We start from the raw sequence: 23887 nt of genomic DNA on the forward strand, positions 1-23887 counted from the left end.
TATATATATATATACACACACACAGGTAAAAGACAACTTATAACATAGAAATGAAGTTAAATATTAGAGGACCCCGGGTTAAGTAAATTCTTTTAGGGTACAAACCCACACACCGTATACGCAGCAAATACGCAGCAAATACGCAACAAATACGCAGCAAATACGCAGCAGTTTGATGGTGAAGATTTAATGCTGAGTTCAGTTATTTAGATCTAATCTGCTGCGTTTTTGTTGCGTATTTGTTGCGTTTTTGCTGCGTATTCGCTGCGTATCGCAGCAGTAAATACGCTGTGTATACGGTGTGTGGGTTTATACCCTTAGGGTGATAGATTAGCCCAGCTCCAATGACAACTACATTCCAAATTTTAGATATACAGTATGCAAAAAGGTCCGTGGAGCCTCAGTTACGAATCTCGTAAGTATGGGCACAATCCATGCCCATAGGCTATTTTACTTCTTAATTTTGTATGAGACTCCTTATAAAACTCTTAGGATAAACTGACAGACTATATAAAGTGCTGAGGAATCAGCTGACGCTAAATAAATAAAAGCATTATTAAATTCATAACTTTAAAAGTTGAAATATGCTGTTATATTCCAGGCTCTTGAAAGCTGTGATAAAGGTGCCTACTTTCTAGCCAACCAGCAAATGGACAAGTGCCAGTCCAGGGAGGGGGCTCAAAGAGCTCTTCAAGATGTTGAGAAGTTTCTAGACAGCTCCGCGTTGGATTTAAGCTTTGATCCACAAACCTTACAGTATGATTTTGAGTCCATTCTGACAGATGAATTGAAGGTACCAGTTAGCATCTTCTTCTACATTGTATGCTGTGTGCATCTACATGAATAGGCTTACATCTAAATCTGATGAAGATATTAGGCGGCTGTCTTCTCTCTTAAACCAACTAGCTTAGATTCTGTTTATATCTGTGCTAGTTTTTTTTCTATTAAGCTGCCCAATCTTATGTGATCCCTTACATATTGAATGCCAATGTCACTTCATGGTGTCTGTCAGTTTTATCAACCAAAGCAAAGTTGCACAACACATGCGGACAGCCAGCACTTCACTCATTATAAATGATGATAATAACAACAGTCCAGCACATAATGGTTCAGAGTAAGGGCCCTATTACATGGAGCAATAATCGACCGAATTAGTGCTCCGTGTAATAGAGACAACATGGGCTGATTGTTTCTTTAGGCCCAAACCTAAAATCATCCGTGCGTCACTGCGTGTAATAGCGATGCACGGCCGATGGCAGACGAATGCCCAAACAGTAAATACTTCACCTGTCCATGCTCCTGGTCTTCTCCTGCGCTCTGTATGAGTCCCAGGATTATGAGCTGTGGCTTCGGAGCAGCCTGGCTGAGCTGACAGGCCACTCAGCCAATCACTAGCCAATGCAGCCACAGCCATTGATTGACTGAGCGGCCTGTCAGCTAAGACAGGCCGCTCTGAAGCTGCAGCATGCACTGCCCGGACACATACAGAGCGCAGGAGAAGATCAGGAGTATGAACAGATCAAGTATTTACTGTTTGGGCAAGAGCTGCATGGACATCACTAACAATGTCCACGCAACCGCGCAAACGATTATTGGGCCGTGTAATAGGCTCAGTAGACGAGCACCGATCTAGCAGATCAGCGCTCCTTAACAATATTGATCGGGCCTTCATCGGCCCGTGTTATAGGACCCTAAGGGTGTGGTCCTTTTTTATTTATTTATTTATTTTTTTTAAACCTTTTTTTTTTTTTTTTTTAAATCTAAGGAAGGCTTTTAAGCAGTGGCGTAGCTACCATAGAGGCAGGGTAGGCAATTGCTATGGGGCCCGTGCAGGAGGGGGGCCCAAGGGAGAAGGTAAGAGCGTGTGTCCTTTTGTCCTTTTGCTTAACCCCTTAAGTACTGCAGTGTGTAAGTGACCCAATGTTATAGGCGCAGTGCTTTGTTTTGTGCTTAGGGGAGGGGGGCCCCTTAAAAAGTTTTGCTATGGGGCCCGGTGATTCCTCGCTACCCCCCTGATTTTAAAGTAAAACTGTGTAGCATTTGACAAAGTTTTTAACTGTGGGTGCGAACTTCAAAACAAAAATCTAAATTTGCCTCTGCTAGTGCTGGTTTATGATGTCCCCAGTGTCACCAGTCCTCTTTATTCTCCACTCCCGTATGATATGTACACACTTGCTTTACCCCATAAATGTAACTATAAGATGTAGGCCCTGTGATGGCCTCTCCTGTAATGTTAGTGACATTCATGGACTTTATGCTTCATAGGTCTTGAGTAGAATAAGATGGATAGACACGTGAACACGCAGTGGAACTAGCTCTTTACAAAAGGAGCTAATAACTGAGATGAAAGGACGAACGCACCAGAATTACATCCTGCTTAATAGTTAAAAGCCATTTTTGGAAGCACTTTTCTAACCCAAAAAAATCTGCAGCTGTACTTTCCTAATGAACACCCTGGAGATGTAAGCCGATTCTGACCTACTTTTCTACAGCCTAAATTCAAGTTCATGTTCAACGTCTGCCAAAGAAAAATTTAGACAAGTCATTTTTTTTATTACACAACATATTTGGAAAACTGGTTGTACAGTCCATGCACAGTCCATGCAGTAGAGGCCTCATAAAATTTTTTAAAAATAGGTCCCTTGTTACTGTATCTACTTTGCTTCCCCTTCCATGCCCTTTTCATGATCCCTGGATTTATGGTGCCTATTCAACTTATAATAAAGTTGGGTGTGGCCAAAGACTGGTGATGTCAGATGAGAGAAGATAATAACAGCAACAACAGTAGTATAGAGAATCACCCTATCGTAACATGGGGAAAATACCAATAGTATATAGCCTAAGGGCTCATGCACACTGTGCAATAGAAGAGGAATGAAGAGGAAAATTTCTTCCTTGATATTCTATTCTTTTCTGACAAAATAGTGGAATTTGGCCCCTTTCACACTGAGCAAACATGGCGGAATTCCGCAGTGGAGCTTTCCGCCACGGAATCCCTCCGTGCTCAATGTCCCGCTGTGAGTGAATGAGAGGGCCACACTTCTCCGCTGCCGCCGCTCTCCGTTCAAAGAGGGGGACGCGTGTGCGCCCTCTCATTCAGTCACAGCGCAAAGTCCGCCATGTTTTCTCAGTGTGAACGGGGCCTTTGAGTGGAATTCAAGTGGAATTTAAGTGGTATGCAAGCAGAATTCAAGCAGAATTTTAAGCAAAATTCAAGCCCCATTGATTTCTATAGGATTCCTCTAGCTGATTCTGCCAAAAGAAGTAACATATAACTTCTTTGGGTGGAAAGTGGAACTGCGACAGAAAATTACGGACAGAAATTCCGCAGTGTGAAAAGCCCATTGAAAAGAATTGAAAAATGCATTGCTCAATTTAATCAGGCGGAATGTCGAGTGGAATTTTGTGTGAAATCCAATCGAAAATCTGCCTCTTTTGCTCAGTGTGCATGAGCCCTAAGGCATCTAGCACTACACAAAAATATATAAAAAAGTCAGACCAAAAAAAATTAAATATACACAAAATGACACAATAAAAAGGATAAAAATGTAATCAGCTTTGATAAAGTGGCTACCAGGAAATGATGATACGGACATGGTCATAAATAATAAGATCAATCCAAAACTATATTAAATATCAAAGAGGCAATACTATGAAGATGTATATAGGAATGTAATTCACAACTCTTTGTAAAGTGTCCAGTGCAATAACATAAATGATAACAAAAATAAACATAAATTACCCACTTAATAGATTACCTAGGTAAAGCAGCATTGTACCCTGGATCACTAGTACTCAAGGGGTAATAGAATGTGGCTGAATCAGCTATTTGTAAGTCCAATGTCCTGCCTCACTAATAAGATGCTGTATACCAGAATCAGTGGGTGTAAAGAGATATTGATACTCGAGCTGTATTGCGGTATACAGTACATGGAAAATGGTCTACTCACAACATCTGGATCCATCATGTCACTTGAGAGAAGAGTTTGGCATGTTGGACTTTTTCTGCTCTACTCTATTGTTTGTGCCCCCCTCCCCCTTTTTTTCTTTGCTAACAAGCTTTTTCTCTGAATAGGTGAGTCCTACAAAGTTCTTTGCTAACCAGTAATAAAGAGAAAGGAGCCAGCTAGGGCTCTTTGCTTGTAGTGTATCCCAGTAAGACAAGGCTCACATCTTTGAGGCTCTGTTCGAGGCATCCAGTGCAAATTCCACTTGGTAGTTATGAATGAAGTAAACTGGTCTGCTGCAAAACAGTGGTTCCCGAGAGACTCTATTGACATTAATGGTTCCATTAATGGGCACCAAATAGAGAACTATAATTTTAGAGCAATTAAAGGAGTTTCCCACCAATAAAGCATAATAACTATTATGAGTGTCTGAAGAATGTCCAAGCAAAGTCTTACTGGTCCGATGTTTTTCCCAATTCGTTGACTGTCTTTATTATAATTCTTGCCGACTTAAACTAATGTATTTCTTTGAATCATCAGGGTCAAATTCAAGCTGTTCAAATCAAGATTGAGAACATCCGAGACCTGTTTGAAAATCGGCAAAGTTGTCTTAAGAAGCTGGCTGATAAGCAAGTGCGGCCGGTCCAGTTAGTAGCTCCTCGTCCTGAGAATCCCCCTAGAGCTAAATCACCTCTTTTTTCTCCTAAACATGGTAAATTATTTACAGAATGTCTGTAGCTTGTATAGAATTAGATCCAGGACCTCCACCCTATAAATATATATTTCCCATATTCAGTATATGACGTTCTATAAGTTGATATAATAGTAGATTCCAGATCCTTCCAGAAAGTCACAAGATGCACCAAATGTACTTATACTGTTCACTGTTTGTACATCCAACTTGTTACTGAATTCACTGATAGCTCCCTCATATATTCATATAATATAACATATGGTTGTAGACTAGGTATTGTGTGCTCCTGTGGATACCCCCAGGTTAGCATAGAGACATGGGAGTCTCCATTGAAGACATAGTTTCACAAATTACCAATCTATTCGTTGTAATAATGTCTACTTTATTTTGAAATAAAGGTATGGATTTCAATTCTTCAAGTCTGAAGTTTTCATTTGACATAACATTGCCTGGGAAAAGAACCACAAGAAAAATGCAGGCTTCACGCAAGGTAACCAGTTGGCCATTTTTTGAGAAATCTCTTTACGACAAGCCAATCCCCCAAATAACTGCAGGGTAGCATTAAGTTAGAATGTGCAAAACTGTTTTGCCGGCATATTATATACTATACAGTGCTACTTTAGACTTTGATCTCTGTTACCAGTGCAGTTTAAACACCACGCTTTTACTATGGAGTATGCAAAAAATTGTGCCTTTGCCTGATCAACTGAATAAGTATCCTAACCTAAAGAGCGCGTATAACCTACATTTTCTGTAATTTTTTTTACTTTGTATACATTGTTATGGGGTCTGCCATCCTGTCTGAGCTGTTCTTAACAGCATTTAGTGACATGCTTTACAACAAGACTCATGGACATAGACGAAAATAGACGGACACTGTTCTCTTGAGATTAATGTGCTCTGAGACCTGTGAAGTCATGTCACAGGGAGCTGCTATTTTCTTGGTGTCACATATTGCTGTAATGCTGCACAATTCACTTTACAGCAGTCTCCTCTTATCACCACAGACAGAACAGGAAGTCTCAGCTTAGTTTAGAGCCGGCATCAAAATCATTATAGGCCGGACAGGTTCCTGTGTAAACAGGAGATGTGTGGCCGATAGCAAAAGGGATGCAGACAGAAGGGTTATGCATATATCTGTGCTACCATTTTCCAGATGCCATCACATCAGCAGTGTATATACTATCAACGCTGCTGTGATCCGTCCTCTTTACCTTCTTCCTGACGGTGTCACATGCGTCTTTCTCCTGACCCGCTCTTTGGCTGCTCCTCCAGAGTGTTTGAAAGCCGGTGGATTGGGGGTGGAAGATACAGTCGCTTTAGAGCAGGTTGGGAGCAGAACGCATGTGACACCATCAGGAAGAAGGTGAAGAAGCCGGATCACAGCAGTGCTGATGGTATGTATACACCGCTTATGTGATAGCATCTAAAAACTGGCAGCACAGATATATGCATATCTGTGCTGTCAGTCTCCCTTCTGTAAATGGCCGCAGGAACAATCCAGGCATTGTTAGTGCGGCCTGGCTGCTTGATAAATTGTGCCGTGCAGAAGCACTGCAAATAAGCACCGATTTCAGAGATTGGCGCTTGTTTGCATCCCTGCACAGGCCGTCGGGCTGTGTAAAAGGACCCGTAGGCTCCATTAAAAGGTTTAGTCACTTCTACTCTATATAGTGCAGTTAGGGCATTAGTTTACTGGGTCACTGACAGCGCTCAGCTAATCAGGGCGCCAATGTATGAGCCTCTTCAAGCACTTGATTTGCGGCTGACAGTTAGTTAATAAGGCAGAGGGGTGGATTGAAAATCTGCTGCAAGAAAGCAGTGACACTAGGGAATAACTGTACCGCATGTGGATGCAGTATTTGTGAACACACCCTTATAGATAATGAATGAAGCAGTGGTCAAGCATAAGCACTACTGCTTTGCTCACTTGTAGGACAAATTACTTCAATTGTAATCTCTCCCAGCCTCCTCATACACATAAAATGTTCTTGTGTTCTCTATGGGGAAGGGTAAGCTGCAGCCAGACAGCTCTGGTGGCAGCTTATCTCTCCTAAAAAAAGGAGTCAGGCAGTGAAAATCCATCACGCTTGACCCCTATCTTCGTCAGCATCCTCTGTCATTGGAGACCCCAATATAGTGGCAGGATTGGATGGCATTGGTATAAACTTTATGGGAACCTTTAGTCATTATTTGGGTGAACCTTTTGACAGATTCACTTTAACACTGATTGTTGGAAGCCATATGGAGCAACACAAAGCAGTGGGATAAAAATCTATAACTTTGTGTACTGTCTTTGAAGTATAGTTAATATTCTACATTATGCAACATTTACAGAATCAGTCATGTAATCAAAGGTAATGTAACAAAAAAGTCTTGTGACCAAGGTTAAAAAGCAAGTCTGGTATAGGGTATATTTAGAGACTTCATTAAACATGCAAGTATACAATACAATATTTGTGTATACAGCCTAAGGCTGGGTTCATACACAGTAAGACATCGGCCGTTCTGTGACCCGGCCATGTCACAGAATGGCCGGTGTCAGTGAGGTTTATCCCGGCGGTACTGCAGTACCGTCCGGTTAAACTTCATTTCTATTGAAATGGGTTGTGGACACATCCATGTGCGCCTGCATCCCAATTCAACTTTGCACACAATGGATAGTGCGTCCAGAGCCGCACTCTCCATTGTGTGACTTGTCAGTTCTGTGCGGTCGCTATTCAATGAATAGCTGCTGCACAAAGGTGGCATGTTAGTTTTCGTTGCGGCGGCTGCGGAGTGTATACACTCCGACCAGGATTTCGTTGTCTGCAGCACAATGTAAATTATCATTTAATCACGGCCATTGTTGCAAATTGCAACAACGGCCATGATTAATTGATAATTTACGTTGTGTGAACATGTTCTCCCACTGTCAAAATGACAGCCTTGTTTTAAAATAAATGCTGCAAATTTGCCGTCATATAAAAAAGGACATCGTTTTGATGGTGTGTGAATATAGCCTATAGAATATGGGTATAGAGTAATATATTTGCCTTATTTGAAGCAAAAATACCTTAGCAGAGAATATTATACGTGGTAGCCTTGGTAATATCCATAATCCTCTAATGCTCAAAAAGAGGTAAATACCTTAAAAACTCCCCATAGAGAAGTATCCTCAGATACACATAAACATTGGAAAATCATTTTACTTTTCTATTATTGAACCTATACATCAAAGCTTGTGAGACTAGAAACACAATGGGAATAATCTATCACAGGCCACTCTTTTAGTGCTGACAGGATATTCTCAGCATCATCGTGTTCAATGATTATAAAACTCCAGGGTCTGTTATAGGTGGAAGGATAAATGCAGACTGTGCGGAGGTTTGATATCTGTGTGTAGACTAGTCACATGGATAGGGAAATGTAGCCGATAATACTCATCTATAAGTGGGCAGTGCAAACAAGGTACAGTGAGTTTCTACTCATGATGGTGTCAATTTCTACATCTTTTATATAAGAATTTATCTGGAACACATATAGTCCAATGCAAAATTGGAAGGAAAACCCTAAAAATTATTCCAAAAGAAAAGTATACAAATTTCACTTTTCAAATAAGGTGCATCACCTGATCGGGGTGTTACAGCCGGGTTGCAATGGTTCAGTCCTTAGTGCTGCTGACAGACCGTGTGAAGGCAATTGCTCTTACAGAGGTTCCAGATTCCTGAGTATCTGTGCAAATTTGGTCACTTGTCCCATCTTGTCCTTATCTTACTTCATTCACCTTCTGTTCATGATCAACAATGGACCTCACCTAACTTTATTCTGATTCGAAGTGATCTATTAAAGCGACTCTGTACCCACAATCTGACCCCCCTAAACCGCTTGAACCTTCGGAAAGCTGCTTTTAATCCAAGATCTGTCCTGGGGTCCGTTCGGCAGGTGATGCAGTTATTGTCCTAAAAAACAACTTTTAAACTTGCAGCCCTGTGCCAAACTGACGTGGCCTAGAGTGTCTGTGCATTAGACTGGCACAACCTCTGTCCCTCCTCCCCGCCCTCTTCATCATTAGGAATGCCCCAGGCAGGTATTTTCCCATTCATCACCCGTGAGAACATGGTACCTGGGCTGGATCGTTAAGGCACCTGTGCAATGTTCACTGCAGGGGAATAGGAAAAATCCTGCCAGTGGCATTCCTAATGATGAAGAGGGTGGGGAAACTTTGGTGGTACAAAGTAAGGGCACAGATACTCTAGGCCTCGCCAGTTTGGCACAGGGCTGCAAGTTTAAAAGTTGTTTTTTAGGACAATAACTGCATCATCTTCTGAACGGACCCCTGGATAGATTAAAAGCAGCTTTCTGAAGGTACAAGCAGTTTGGGGGTCAGATTGTGGGTACAGTCGCTTTAAACTTTGATCCATGGTTGTCAGTAAAATAGTAATGAATCCATTGTCAGTCACTGATGGTCTGTCTGATCTGTGACAACTTTATAGCAAAACTTTATGGCCATAAGGTCCAGCCCCATTGCAAGGCTGATGATCTGACAGCTGTCAGTTTGATTTATCAGACCAATGGTTCTGGCCATAACCTTGATGCAAAAATGCATTAGTGTTTTACTAGTGTGATCCCATCCTCATAGCACAATGAGAGAAAACAGTACCTGATGTATAGACTTCTGTTCGATAAACTATTATCAGAAGGGTTCGTGAAACACATCACACATCTGACCATAGGAATCTGCTGTTGTCAGGTGTAGGTTGTAAAATCACGGGGTTGCAGTTTTTTGTATACATTGATACAGTATAGTAAGTTTTACTAATTTTGTTGGTTTAACCTTGTTATCTCTTGTTTCAGATTGAAGTGATGCACGACTATCAAGAGAAGAGAAACTCATTGCAATTTTATATATCTGAAAGTGAAGACAGTTTGGATATACTTAAAGGGTAATTCTTGTTGCTTTTTTTCCAATAACGAATTCTATTAATCAAACTTACATCAGTTCCAACCTAACTAGACTGGATGGTTTAGTTCTATATTACGAAAAAACTGAAGTGAAGAGGTGAGGCTGGTAGAGGTATTCCCTCTATACTCAAATAGTGGTCAACACCCACACACGCCATCTCAGCTATCTATGGACTCCTACTATCGACCAGGTCTTAAGACCTCCCCCTTTTCTGTAGGAAATGGGAAAAAGAACTCTGCAAACAATTTACCGAGGAACAATGGTCCCGTTGCTTCTTTCTCACACATAAAACGTCAATTGCCACAAGAGCACAGGAAACGTGCTATAAAATTCTGTCTCGGTGGTATAGGGTCCCGGTGTCCCTACACAACTGGTTTCAGACATGTGTTGGAGATGCAGTGGCGCACCCGGAACCATGGTACATATTTGGTGGAGCTGCACCCATCTCCAGCCATTCTGGAGGACGGTAGTGGCCCTTATCTCTGAGATAACGGGCGTTCTCATCCCCAACACCCCTGAATCTGTCTTGCTATTTATGTTCCCCATGGCACAGCAGAAATACAAACGATCCCTTACCCGACACCTGCTGCAAGCAGCCAAGACCGTAATCCCCAGGCATTGGAGATCCACGGATGCCCCTTCCCTGGAGGAATGGTTCAAAGAAGTATCCCACATTCAGAGAATGGAGGAACTTCTCACAGTAACCCCGAAAGAGGCCTCCACCTACACTTCTACATGGTTTGCCTTCCTCGCATCACCCCGTTACAGGACAGTCAGTCTCTCATAGCCGGATAGCTAGATCCCTCCCCTCCTCAGAATATGGATTGCGTTCTGCTGGCGGGGTTCTAGGGCGTCTTGCAGGTATGGCTCCTATGCATATTCCCGGTTTCTCTCCTCAGTCCTATCTGTATGTTTGTTCCTGGCTTTCCTCCCCATTCCCTCTCTCCTCCCTCCCCGCCTCCTCTCCTTGTCTTTTTTCTTTGCCTCTTTATGCCGATAAACTAAGCATTCTCTAAGTGATTGTTATACTGTGGCAAGGTGTTGCCAAATGCCTTATTTACTTTTCTGTTAGTGGTTATATTGTTTCAGAAAGCATTTAGCTTACGCCCTTACGGGTATTAATAGTTTATTCTCTTCTAAGGCTCCAACCACTTATGAGCCGGTAGTACGGCTTGCTGTGCCCAGCTATCTGCATTATATAGCCTACCCCGACTCTTTGTACCTCTAGTATGTTTTACACTTTGATTTCTGTTTTCCTGTATTCTGAAAACTCTTTAATAAAAACTTGAATTTGAAAAAAAAAAATAGTGGTCAACAATGAGCACAAAGACTCATAGAAGAAGGTAACATCAGCTTCTGCCTTATGTAGATTCTACGTGAGAAATTATAGGGTGATTCACAGGTTTCAGCAAAGATTTTATTTTTAAAAGCCAAAGGTGCATATATGATGTGACATGACATGGCTACATCAAAGCAAGAAAAATCTTTTTGCGTGTTGGAATTTGAAGGAACCGTGTCTACTACCTAGACATCTGCTGAGTCACCAATGGAAATAACTATAAACATTTGTAGTGTATGGATAAAACGTGTGTATTCTCATCTTAAAGGGGTACTCCAGCAAAAAAAAAACTGGTGCCAGAAAGTGTCAGAGATTTGTAATTTACTTCTATTAAAAAATCTCAAAGTTTCCAGTACTTATCAGCTGCTCAATGACCTGCAGAAAGTGGTGTATTCTTTATAGTTCAGAGAGCTGGAAAAGTTTTGCTACTGCTCTAGACAGTTCCTATGACCACTTCCTGCAGGACATACAACAGCTGATAAGTACTGAACGACGGGAGATTTTTTTTTTACTAGAAGTAAATTAAAAATCTCTGGCGTTTTCTGACACCAGTTAATTTGCAAGAAAAAAAATTTGCTAGAATACCCCTTTAATAAATTTATGTTACGTTCTCTTGGTTATAAATTAAGACTAAAATTTATATTTATAATTCTCTTTGCGAATTTGTAGTGAGATCCTCTGTGGATCCCTGCCCTGTACACTTATTGGCAGACAAACTCGCAGTGGGATAAACATCTTGCTGTGAGTTTGTCAGCAACCCGCCCCGTTAACCCCCCACTGCTGGAGTGTATACTTCACCTGCTCCCCGCCCCTGCTTGCTTCGGGGCTCCTGGCATCTTCACGTCCCGCTCAGCCAATCAGTGCGCTGCAGCGGGGCAGTGCACTGATTGGCCGAGTGAGATGTTCCAGGAACCGCGAAGCAAGCCGGAGCATGGAGAAGGTGATGTATACGCTCCGGTGGAGGGGGGGGGGGGTTATAGCAGGGCACGCTGCTGACAAACTCACAGTGGGATGTTCATCCTGCTGCGAGTATGTCTGCCCATAAGTGTACAGGGCAGGCATCCGCAGCGGATCTTGTTACAAAGTCGCAGCGAGAAATCCGCTGTGGATCCGTTACATGTGAACGCACCCTGAGTGAAAGATTGAGTCAAAGTTGACCCTTTAAACATTTCTTACAAGTATAGTTCCAGGTCCACAACTACAAAGCCAAGCTTAGTATTTTAAGTAATAAGTAGACTACAAAAACCTTTGCTCTTTGGAGCCTGATGAGCATTAGGGTACGGGCACACTACGGAATTTGGGCGGAAATTTAAAGTCTGTGCGGCGGTCTCTGCTTGTAGTTCCACCTGTCCCATAGACTCAGTGATATTCTGAAACTCAATCCGCCGTACTGCTGTAGAGCACATGGATTATTAACGTAATCCTGATGAGAAGCCCCAGCAATTGAACAAACAGAGACATCTTTCTTAATACTATGGACTCAATAAAGTAGTGATAGAAAAGGAGATTTATTATGGTCGTGGCTGGTCCTTGGTAGAGATGAGCGAACCGGTTCGGCCGGTATGGGATCCGGTTCTGATTTTCCCAAAAATCCCAGTCCAATTGGGCAGCCGCCATTCTAGAAAGCAGGAAGTGTTCCGGGTGGGAAAAGTGCTTTCCCATGATGCCCGGAACACATCCAATCAGATGTCGGTATTGCTTTAAAAGGAGCGGTCAGATGACCGCACTACGCAGTGTGTAGGGAGAGAGAGAGAGAGAGAGAGAGAGAAGCAAGGTGCTGTTGTGTACTACTGAGAAGAAATTGTGGGAAAGGAAAGGAAAGATTAGGAAAGTGGAGAGGAGAAACATCTAGTGATTGAGAGAGAAATATAGAGAGGGTGAAAGATAGATAGGTTAGGCATAGGACAGCAAAGGGTGCACGGAACCAAAACGTGCAGTACAGATATACAAGTCCTAAACTTCTGATAGTGTGTATATCACATCCGTCTTATCCTGAGAGACTAAAATACCTGGTGCAGGTGTAAGTATTATATCTTTAAAAAAGTGCTATATATATATATATACACACACACACACACACACAATTTCTATACTTGGACCCTTCTGATTTCCTGCATAGACAATGTAATGGTGAATTTCCTGCATAGACCCTGTAATGGTGAATATTGAAGTCTAAAAAAAAAAAATGACATTGAGATATCGAAAGGATAATGATGTTACTGACATGTAGAGCCCTAAATTCAACCAAATACACTATCCCCGTATCATATAGATGCTTTAAACTATGAAATCCGAAGAAATCCGAAGAAATCCGAAATTCGGTCGAACCGAACTTTCCGAAAAAATCCGAAAGTCCGGTCGGACCAAACTTTTGAAAAGTTCGCTCATCTCTAGTCCTTGGGGATTATGATGTTCACTCATACTGTGAAGCAATGTTTAACAATCATTTCTATGGATTGAATATGTAATATCAAATGGTTATAGAAGCCTTTATACTTCTGCATTGTTCTCCTTATATTTATCCTGAAATTGTACTTTTTTACTTGCTTTATTTCAGACATGTCATCCATGAACTAATAGAAACTGAAAGGATTTATGTGGAGGAGCTTTACACTATTTTATTGGTATGGGACCTGTAGTTTTCTACCACTGGTCTGGATGCTATATGGTTGTCTAGGATTGTTATGGGGTATACTGGCTTTCTGGCATGGTTAGAGCATACTGTGGTGTCACTGTTATGCTGCCACTCTGGCTTATGCAGTTATGTGTAGTTGCAGTTCCTATAGTGCGTATAATGCTACATCGCAATAAAGTAGAGATAAAGTTCATCCCATGTTGAAACGTTGAATGTTGGCACCTTTTATAAATGGAATTTTTCCCCTAGATGAGGGTCTAATCCAGGCATTGGAAGTTAATTTATATGATCAGATGCCTATTTATACACCATTGCCTGAAAACACTTTTTGATCCTTTACAAACAAAATGGCCATAAAGAACACATATGTATAGGCAGCAGACCACAGCCACTAATATCTTGTTTCTTTCTTAAGGGATACAGAGCTGAGATGGAAAACCCAGAAATGTTCCATTTCCTGCCACTAACCTTGAGGAACACAAAAAATATTCTTTTTGGAAATATGCCGGAGATATATGAATTTCACAACAAGTAAGATCGCTTTGACCCATATACATTTAATATTACAAACCCTTCATGGTTGCAAATTTCTATCTTTTTTCAGTTAGAATTTTTAATCTTTAAGGGGTTATCCAGGTTTGAACGCTTTCCTCCAGAAACAGCACCCCTCCTATTTTCAGGTTAGGTGTGGGTTTTGCAGCTTGGGTCCATTGAAGTGAATGGAGCTGAATTGTAATACCACGCAGGTTGAGGGTGGTGCTGCCCGACACCCTGCTAGAGCCCCAGATACTTACTCCATCTCGCCAAGTCCCGCTCCTGGAGTCGGTCCCGGGATGGAGTTATTATGATTAGCATATGATTGCAATTATATTTCTGTATGTGATAAAAACATCTGACAAACACACATAAAAACCAGAGGGCAGCAGATCATGTGAAAATATAATATTTGTGTCATTCTCAAAACTTTTGGCCATGACTGTAGATGAAACCTTCTTATATTACCTAGTTGTGAATAGTTTATTTAAATTAGGAATTACTCACACATCTACTATTCAGGTTCCCTGTAAATTCTGGTTTTGCCCATAGACAAGCCAATATGTTAACCTAAAAAATTGTGCATATCATTGAGTGCCACCATGTATAAATTATACTTTGTGTTTAATTTTAAACAGAGTATTTCTTCTCAGCCTCGAAAGCTGCATTGGAGCACCGGAAAGGGTTGGGTATTGCTTCTTAGAAAGGGTAAGTATACAATCTGTTTAATATTAGGGCTGAATGGAAATTGATAGACCTCAAAGCACTAATTTTTCTCTTACTAAATTCTATCTATCTATCTATCTATCTATCTATCTATCTATCTATCTATCTATCCAATCAATGAATCAATAATCTATCTATCTATCTATCTATCCTCTATCTATCTATCTATCTATCTATCTATCTATCTATCTATCTATCTATCCAATCAATGAATCAATAAGCTATCTCCTATCTATCTATCTATCTATCTATCTATCTATCTATCTATCTATGTCTCTCCTATCTATCTATCTATCTATCTATCTATCTATCTATCTATCTATCAATCACAAAAACAAAATGGCCAAATGACAAAATATAAAGCCTACTACAATTATTATTTTGTGCAGAGAGAAGATTTCCAGATGTATGAAAAGTACTGTCAGAATAAGCCCCGCTCAGACTCTCTCTGGAGGCAGTTTTCAGATAGTGCTTTCTTTCAGGTATCTATGATTATCAATCAAGGCTAATCAATTAAACACATTTTATTCCATTAAATTTACACAACCGTATTGTGGATAGATTACTAATTCAGCTCAATTTATAAATGATTTTGTAGATATTGGTTCCATCCATGAAGGTGTAGTATCCACTGTGTACATTCTAGCTAAAGACCTAAACTACTTAGACCTAGTTGTATATCAGTAAAAGTAGGAATAAGTTTTTGAATACTCTTTGTTTTCTTAGATGTCATTTCACTTATGCCGTTTATAATTGATCATTGACCCCTTCATTAATGCAGGAATGCCAGAAGAAATTGGAGCACAAGCTAGCCCTGGATTCTTATCTTTTGAAACCAATACAACGGCTAACAAAATACCAGCTGCTATTGAAGGTAATGATCAGGATTGGCTTTACAAATAGAAATGATCAGGGATTTGTGCAGGAATAGGGAAGATTAGATATGTCTATAGCAGTAGGGATTATCAGAATTGTCTTTATGAATAGGGATGAACAGGAATGGCCTAGTAAATAGCAAAGATCAAGGATGTCAAGCAATAGGAATGAGCAGGGCAATTTTTAGACATTTGGGATGTCTTTATAAATAGGGACAATCAGGAATGTGCTTAGGAGTAGGGATGATCAGGGATGTCTTTATAAATAGGGATATTTAGGGATGTGTTTAGCAATAGGGATGATCAGTATTAGTGATGAGTGAAAATGTTCGTATGCTCATACGAATATGACGCCTATTGTTCGTGTTTACCGATCACAAACTATTTGTTCGATGATCGGAATGGTTATAACGATAATTTTCAAACATATTAGAACTTGCGAACATACGCAACTGTGTAATTTACGTTTTGCATCTGATCATCTGTACGCATGTGCGTAGACCGAAATGTGCACTTCTACTCTACATTCCTTATTTGTTCATGAATGTTCGGCGAATGTGATCACGAAGCAATCACGATCATCGGGATGTTTGCTCATCACTAATCGGAATATCTGTAGGAATATGGAGGAAAAGGGATATCTTTATCAATGGTGAGGATTTAGCAATAGGGATGATCAGGGATCTCTTTATGAATAGGGGTGATCAGGGATAATCAGGGATACCTGTAGTCTTATTTATTTTAATCATTTTATTCATGACTGTAATATATCATATTTAAGTTGAGCTGGTGACAGGTTTGACAGGTAAAGGGCTGTTGTTTTCTGCCATGTGGTACATACAATACCATCCTTCTTTAGATATATATATATAGTAGTCATGTAAGAACTGAAATATGTAGGTGAATATGAGATATTGAAAAAAATACTGTAATATAAAATGTATGAATGCTATATTGTACACACAGTTTATTTTGGTATATTCAATAAAGGGGTACTCCAGCGTGGGGGCACTTTTGCGTTGGGACCGGGGACGAGGTGGCCGAGGGAAAAGATGTCCACTCACCTCCCGGTTCCCGGCCTCTTCTGGGTGTCTGACGCGGGCCCGAGACGTGACGTCTCAGGTCCGCTCAGCCACTCAGTGAATGAGGCCGCCTCCTTCACTGAGTGGCTGAGCGGACCTGAGAGTGAGGTGAGTGGACGGCTTTTCCCTCGGCCACCTCGTCCCTGGTCCCAGTGCAAAAGTGCCCCCACGCTGGAGTACCCTGGAGTAATATTGTGAATTCCACAAATAAGGTAAATTTGTTCCATCTGTAATAAATACAACAAATATGAGCGCTCCCCAATATTTAGTTAATATATTATATATCAACAGGAATTACTGAAGTATAGCATTAATTCGGAAGGATTCCAAGAACTACAAGAAGCTTTGGTTTCAATGCTGGACCTGTTAAAATCAGTCAATGACTCCATGCATCAGATTGCTATTACAGGGTATAATGTAAGTATGGATACTTTATGATACAAACTGTAGATTATAGCGCTGATTTGAAATGTATATTTATTGGGTATTGATATTATAAGCGAAAATCACACATTACTGGGACAGCCTTCATACAAATATGAAGTGGATGGTGGCTCAGTGGTAAGCATTGTTTCCCTGGTGTCCTGGGTAAAATCCAACCAAAGACAACACCTGCATGGAGTTCCGTTTGATTGGGCTTCTGGATTCTCTGACTTGTTTCCAAAGAACATAAAAATGAATTGGCCTACTCTGAATTAGTGTGTTTGTCTATATGAGGAAACCAATAATCATATGCCACTCATGCTCTGCTGGTATTGTGCCAGTACCGGTTCCTGCCAGCACTTTGTGTGGCCATTCAGCCAATCAGTGGTCATAAAAGTGACCAGCCTTAGTCAGTGATTGGCTGAGCTGGAATTTTCTGTGTCTCAGAATGAAAAACAGGAAGCTCTGACAGTGGGTGCGTACAATGGGAAAATTGCACCTTTAGGGGGATCAGTGGTAGGTGTCAGGGTAGGGTAGGGTAGGTGTAGGCTGCGGCGGCGTCCTGTGCAGGGACCCGGCGCTGCCACTAGTTCGGCCCCGGGGGGCGCCTTACCTCGCCCCGCTCCTGTCTCTGTCTGTTCCGGACGGCGCGCGCATCCATGCCTCCTAGGGTGCGCGCGCGCCAGATGGCTCAGATTTAAAGGGCCAGTCCGCCCTTAATTGGTAGTTGCTCTGGTCACTCCCTAAATAATCCCAGCATGCCCCACCACAGGTGTTGGAGCCTCTACATCTTCCCATAGCGTTTGGCCCAGCTTCCTGTTGTTCCTGACCTCAGTCCTTGTTCCTAGTCCCTGTCCACTGTGCCGGTCCCTGGTCCCTGTCCCCTGCTTAACCATTGTTCCTGAGCTCTGCCTGCCACCTGCGGTTACGCCTACAGACCTAAGCCTGCATTACCATCTGCCTACTGCTCCTGCCACGCCACGCCTGTTGTCACTAGCAACCAAGCCAGGGGTAGCGACCTGGGGGTCGCCTGCCGCAGCAAGTCCTTCCCGCCTTGCGGCGGGCTCTGGTAAAAACCAGCGGCCCCTTAGACTCCGCTCCCTGGTGCGGTTACCACCATTGCTAGTGACAGTTCAGTGGATCCACGACTCCAGGCATTACAGTAGGTGAGTACGAGTTTCTTTATTTCTTCCTGCCACCCTATAAATCCAATGCAGGAAAGACAATACAGAGGTTCTGCAACTCCTCCAAAGAACAAAGACGTGTTCTCAAGATGGCCTGGCCCATGTGTTTACAAAAAATTTACAAATGTCACCATATCAAAAAGTATACAGTTGAGGCCCTAAAACTTAGCTTTTACTATATTAAAGATAAAAACAAACACAGTATACAAAGAAAAAACATCACGTGTGTCTAGACCAAGTTAAAAGCAGGGCCCATATAGATGAGAGAGTAAATGGTACGCAAGGAGGGTGAAAAGGAAGGGAACAAGAGCACTGTGTCCACTCCTGTCTAATAAACCTCTCCCTGACTTTTGGGGGTGCCCATCTCCTTAATAGGGTGGCCCCCAACCACGAAGACGTGCCCTACTTTGTCCTAACTGCAGAAAAATAACACACAGACAACATAGAACACATTTCACCTATGAGATATTATAGGTTCATAAAGGAAGACATGGGGGGAGATTTATTACACATGGAGTAAAGTGAAACTGGCTCAGTTGCCCCTAGCAACCAATCAGAATCCACTTTTCATTCCTCACAGACTCTTTGGAAAATGAAAGGTGGAATCTGGTTGCTAGGGGCAACTGAGCCAGTTTCACTTTACACCATGCTTGATAAATCTCCCCCATGGTGTCCAAATATAACAATAAACTTGTGTAGTAGGAGTTGTAACTGTGACAATGTACACACTACACAGTAACAGTGAAACTCATGATAGAAATAACAGAGCCATTGGGAGCACGGATCAATGCAACAGAGCAAATACTAATATCTACCAGCCTACAAATACATGAATAGGGATATATAAGAGTCAAAGCTCATGCCGAACACCAGTGTGGATTCATCTTTTAGTCTCTTCAATATCCTTGTGTTTGTCTTCTAGGGAGATATAAATGATCTAGGCCGCATATTGATGCAAGGTTCTTTTAGTGTGTGGATCAGCCATAAAAAGGGACCTACAAAGATGAAGGAACTTGCCCGATTTAAGCCAATGCAGAGACATCTTTTTCTTTATGAAAGGGCAATAGTGTTCTGCAAAAGGAGAGAAGACCATGGAGACGGACATGACAAAACACCATCCTACAGTTTCAAGCACTTCCTGAAGGTTTGTGTGCGGTATATCTATCATATACGTTTAGGCTGAGCTATGGACAGAGGTGTCATCTTTTTCTTGTCTCCTTTTAGATGAATGCTGTCGGCATCACTGAAAATGTGAAGGGTGATAATCGCAAGTTTGAAATTTGGTACAGCGGGCGAGAAGAGGTTTATGTTGTACAGGTATGTGTTTTTTGGTCTTGTACACAAAGTGGCAAGTCCAGTAATATGGGTCCTAGGTTTGCACAACTGAGCAGGGCTAGCTCCTCAACCTTTGCCATTGGAATTGAGCAGAAAAACCCTGGGGCACCTCAACAAATAGAATACGTCCTTATTCAGACTTGCAGGAGAAAACTGGAGTGTGATAATTCTCCTCAAGGTTGACAGGTGTGATCCCCTCACCTGTGGTAGTTACCTTTTTTTGGCTTTAGCAGGCCATAGCCTGGCTGTCAGGAACTTGAAGAGAAATAAGGCTTGAGTTACTTCAGACACTGGCCACAAGGCCAGGCCATGGAAACAACACCCTCAGGATACTATGCACTGCTCTGCTCTGGAACTGAATTAATCTGAAACTTGAAATAAATTCAAACTGAGGCTTCAAGTTTATGCAGGCTTCAAAATGCCAGTATACTTCAAAGTATATAGGAAATTGTTTAAAGGTTTACATACATGATTTTTTTGTGCCATCTTAAGCCTGAAAACACACACACATTGCAGTTCTTTTGGATAACTGCCACTGCAGTTTTTGTTCTAAAACCAGAAGTGGATTCAAATGGGAAGGGAAATGGAAATATAAAGGGAGGCCTTTTACTTCTCTTTTTTTTTCTTTTCTGTTGGATCCACTTCTGATTTCGACACAAAAGCTGCAGTGGCGGTTTTCCACCAGCTTCGTGGTGTTTTAAAATTTGTGTTCTCTTTTTTTGTTAAAATAAGGCATGCTTACTTTGTGGCTTTTTCATGTTTTTATCATAATCTTCTTTATAGACTTGAAAACTCTAAGAATAAAGTGTATATTACGAATGTAGCTGTGCATCAAGAGTTAAATGAACACTGTCAAAATATCAGTGCTCAGAATCTTATTTTTTTTTTTTTGTTACATCAACCCCCCCCCCCCCCCCCCCCCCTCTGAAATGATGGAATTCAGCCCTTGAAGTCCACCAGGCATAATAATATTCTTTTTTATGATGAGAAATGCAGGCTAGGGAGCTCTATAAGGTCAATTATATGAGGCCAGAACCATGCTGATCTGCATTTGCATACTGCTGGGTTTACGTATGATAATACATTATCATTATAATTTCCAGGCAGATCATTAAGAAGAAAGAACTCATTCTACTCAGGCTATGTACGTCAGAAGAAATTTCCATACAGCACAGTATATTCCAGTAATAATTGTTTTGGCTGTTTTGCTGCTAGAGTGATGTATATTTCCTCACTAAGAAAAATAATTGAAGCAGACAGATCTATATGCAGCATTTGTATACTCCACTGGTAATACGTGAGCTACCGGAAATTATCAGGACAGAATATATTCCTGATCTGCAGCCAGGGAGGACTCTTTGTACCCTACATATAGGTTGACACTTACCCAAGAGGAGAAATTGATGTTACAATTAAAGTAATTGTTGGCTACCAACACTGCTACCTTAAAGGGAACCTGTCACATTGTATATGTAATGTGACATGTATATAGAGCATGTATAGAGAAGGAGGGGCTGGGCAGATTGATGTATAATTTGTGGAAAAACTTCATTTTAAATGTAAATTTATCTTTATGACATCTGTGCTTATTCTTTTCTTAGGAGTCCAGTGGGAGGGCCTAATCAGTGACTGGCAGCTATCTCTGAACTAATGCTCTTACAGGCAAAGCTGTCATTCAGTGACCCCACCCACCGGACTCCTAGTCTTAAAATGAGCCAGGATTTCAATCAGTAAGGCTGGATTCACACTATGTTTTCCCTATCAGTTTAAAAAAAAAGACATCCATTAAAAAAATAAATAAATAAATAATGAACACAAAAATTAGGTTGACTACGTTTTTATGTTTGATCCATTTTTTTTTTATAATGGAAGTCAATGGAAAATTGGATTAAAATGGATGCACACAAATGCATCCGTTTTCCATCCTTTTTCATCCATTTTTTTTTCAAAAATGGATTGCAAAAACGTAGTGTGAATCCAGCCTAAGTTACAAGTTTTTCTAAATCTCTTTTTGACAAATTTATATATCAATCTGTCCGACTCCACTTGCTTAATATCAATGTGCTGCAGATTGACTTTAATGGATGTAGAGTATTCCCCAACTCTATATTTTCTGCAGTGGAGATGGGCTGTATTCACAGTACCTTAATATTAAAGGCGTCTTGGTAGAGACTTTGACCTATCTGTTAAAATACTCCTTTTTGGGGGGAGCGGGCTTGGTAAGAGTGCTCCACAGTAACTGAAGCTTTTGATAAATAAGACGACTGATGAGGTCTTAGGGCCCTTAAGATGCTTAGGGTCCTATTAGACTAAGCAATTTTTTTTTTCTCCGATTAACAACTGCAAACTAGCGCTTTTGTGAATGACCCAAAATCATTAGCCATAATAATACACAGAACGATAGTTGCTAGTCATGATTACAGTTACAATCGCAACTACAATCACTTGTACACGCTAGTATACGAACGATCATAATAACGAACAATCAATGTGTACATATACCGAAAGATTTGCGAACGACTAGTGAACGATTAACATTGATTTTAAGGTCAGCTCAAAAGATGCGACAAACGGCATACGAAGATCAACGACATAGGAATACATTTTCAGTAGTCGTTTGACCATTGCTTGCACACACACTTGGAAAGATTATGGCTCAAATTCCAACAATATATTTTCCGCACAATAATCTTTCCGTGTAAAGAGGGTCCTCAGATTGTTCTTGATTGCAAATAAGGAGATTTAAGCCTGACCTAGTTCAGGGGTATGTGTACTATTTCCCATTAAAGAGACTTAGTTGGCGTATGGAGACTTGCCTCTCTTTTGGAGGACACTCTGGTTTGTATACGAGCTAGTTTTTTTCTTTGGGAGGATAGCTAATTTGAAGACTGACAGTGGTATATGCAGAATGACTTGCCAGAATGTAATCTGATTCTAAGATGATTTAAAGGAGAAGTCCGGCGAAAATTTTTATTAAAGCATTGTATTGCCCCCGAAAAGTTATACAAATCACCAATATACACTTATTACGTGAAATGCTTATAAAGTGCTTTTTCCCTGCACTTACTAGTGCATCAAGGCTTCACTTCCTGGATAAAATGGTGATGTCACGACCCGACTCCCAGAGCTGTTCGGGCTGTGGCTGCTGGAGAGGATGATGGCAGAGGGATGCTCAGTGTTCTCCAGTGCCCTGTGTCCCTCAGTGTCCCCCTGCCATCATCCTCTCCAGCAGCCACAGTCCGCACAGCTCTGGGAGTCTGGTCATGACATCACCATTTTATCCAGGAAGTGAAGCCTTGATGCAGTAGTAAGTGCAGGAAAAAAGCACTTTATAAGCATTTCCCGTAATAAGTGTATATTGGTGATTTGTATAACTTTTAGGGGACAATACAATACTTTTATTTGAAAAATTGCCAGAGAGGAGTTATTTGCGCCAACAGCACCACAGCTAAACTCTAGGACAAGACTATAAAGGGCTTATAAGAGCTACAAATAGCTCGTATCTGTGTTCCAGGCCCAGACAGCAGATCAGAAGGCAGCCTGGTTAAATGAAATCCGGAAGATACTGACCAGACAGCGAGAACTTATAAAAGGTATTGGATATGTTTGTCCTGTATGAATGTGCGCTTATAGAGGACACAGGTGACCAGTTTCTTACATACAATATTCACTTTCTGTTACAGTAGAGAAACTAAAGCAAAATTCCTTTTCAGACCACGTTGTTCTGTCACCGCAGATGAGTGAGGGGTAAGCAATCTTTTTATCACTGTTAGCTGCTTTCTTTCTACAAAATGCTCAAACATCAGAATTTTTTTTTCTACTACATGATTTTTCTGGTACGTGAACAGTTGGGCCCCCCATATATCCTAAGAATGTGGGGTACTAGCTCTGACGTAATGACTTTTCTTATAATTTCTTTTCTGCACAGTAAAGTTATGGCCATACTAGGGCAGAGCCTGGGGGGAGGCCTCCATGACTGGCGTTTGGAGGGACAGGTATAGCTCGGTAGGGAATTAAGGGCAGATGTCTATGTGGCTGGGAGATAGGTGTGTGTATATGTGATGTGTGGGTAGGGTCTTAGAGTGGGGCTGGTTATAAGGGCAGGGGATTCATTTTTGACTGGTAAAGGGATGCAAAAATGCTATTGGCAAGGAAAGGGGTGCGTGAA

General features: G+C 41.3%; 1 protein-coding gene across 4 annotated transcripts in view; it reads left to right on the forward strand.

Annotated features, from left to right (window-relative positions):
* The window catches only part of MCF2 (MCF.2 cell line derived transforming sequence), a 97641-nt gene that overhangs the window by 65166 nt on the left and 8588 nt on the right, over positions 1-23887 (forward strand). For 3 of the 4 annotated variants that reach the window (XM_069943089.1, XM_069943090.1, XM_069943091.1), the window contains 14 exons: positions 602-793; positions 4488-4659; positions 5040-5131; positions 9478-9566; positions 13483-13549; positions 13976-14091; positions 14733-14802; positions 15210-15302; positions 15602-15694; positions 17069-17194; positions 19307-19528; positions 19609-19701; positions 23234-23312; positions 23403-23466. In XM_069943089.1, coding sequence (XP_069799190.1) covers positions 602-793; positions 4488-4659; positions 5040-5131; positions 9478-9566; positions 13483-13549; positions 13976-14091; positions 14733-14802; positions 15210-15302; positions 15602-15694; positions 17069-17194; positions 19307-19528; positions 19609-19701; positions 23234-23312; positions 23403-23466 — 1568 coding nt within the window. Of the gene's footprint in view, positions 1-601; positions 794-4487; positions 4660-5039; positions 5132-9477; positions 9567-13482; positions 13550-13975; positions 14092-14732; positions 14803-15209; positions 15303-15601; positions 15695-17068; positions 17195-19306; positions 19529-19608; positions 19702-20822; positions 21448-23233; positions 23313-23402; positions 23467-23887 lie in introns of those variants that run through there. The other variant, XM_069943092.1, reaches the window with a different exon arrangement.

Source organism: Dendropsophus ebraccatus, chromosome 10 (assembly GCF_027789765.1).
Source record: "Dendropsophus ebraccatus isolate aDenEbr1 chromosome 10, aDenEbr1.pat, whole genome shotgun sequence".
In the NCBI taxonomy this organism is placed as follows: domain Eukaryota; kingdom Metazoa; phylum Chordata; class Amphibia; order Anura; family Hylidae; genus Dendropsophus; species Dendropsophus ebraccatus.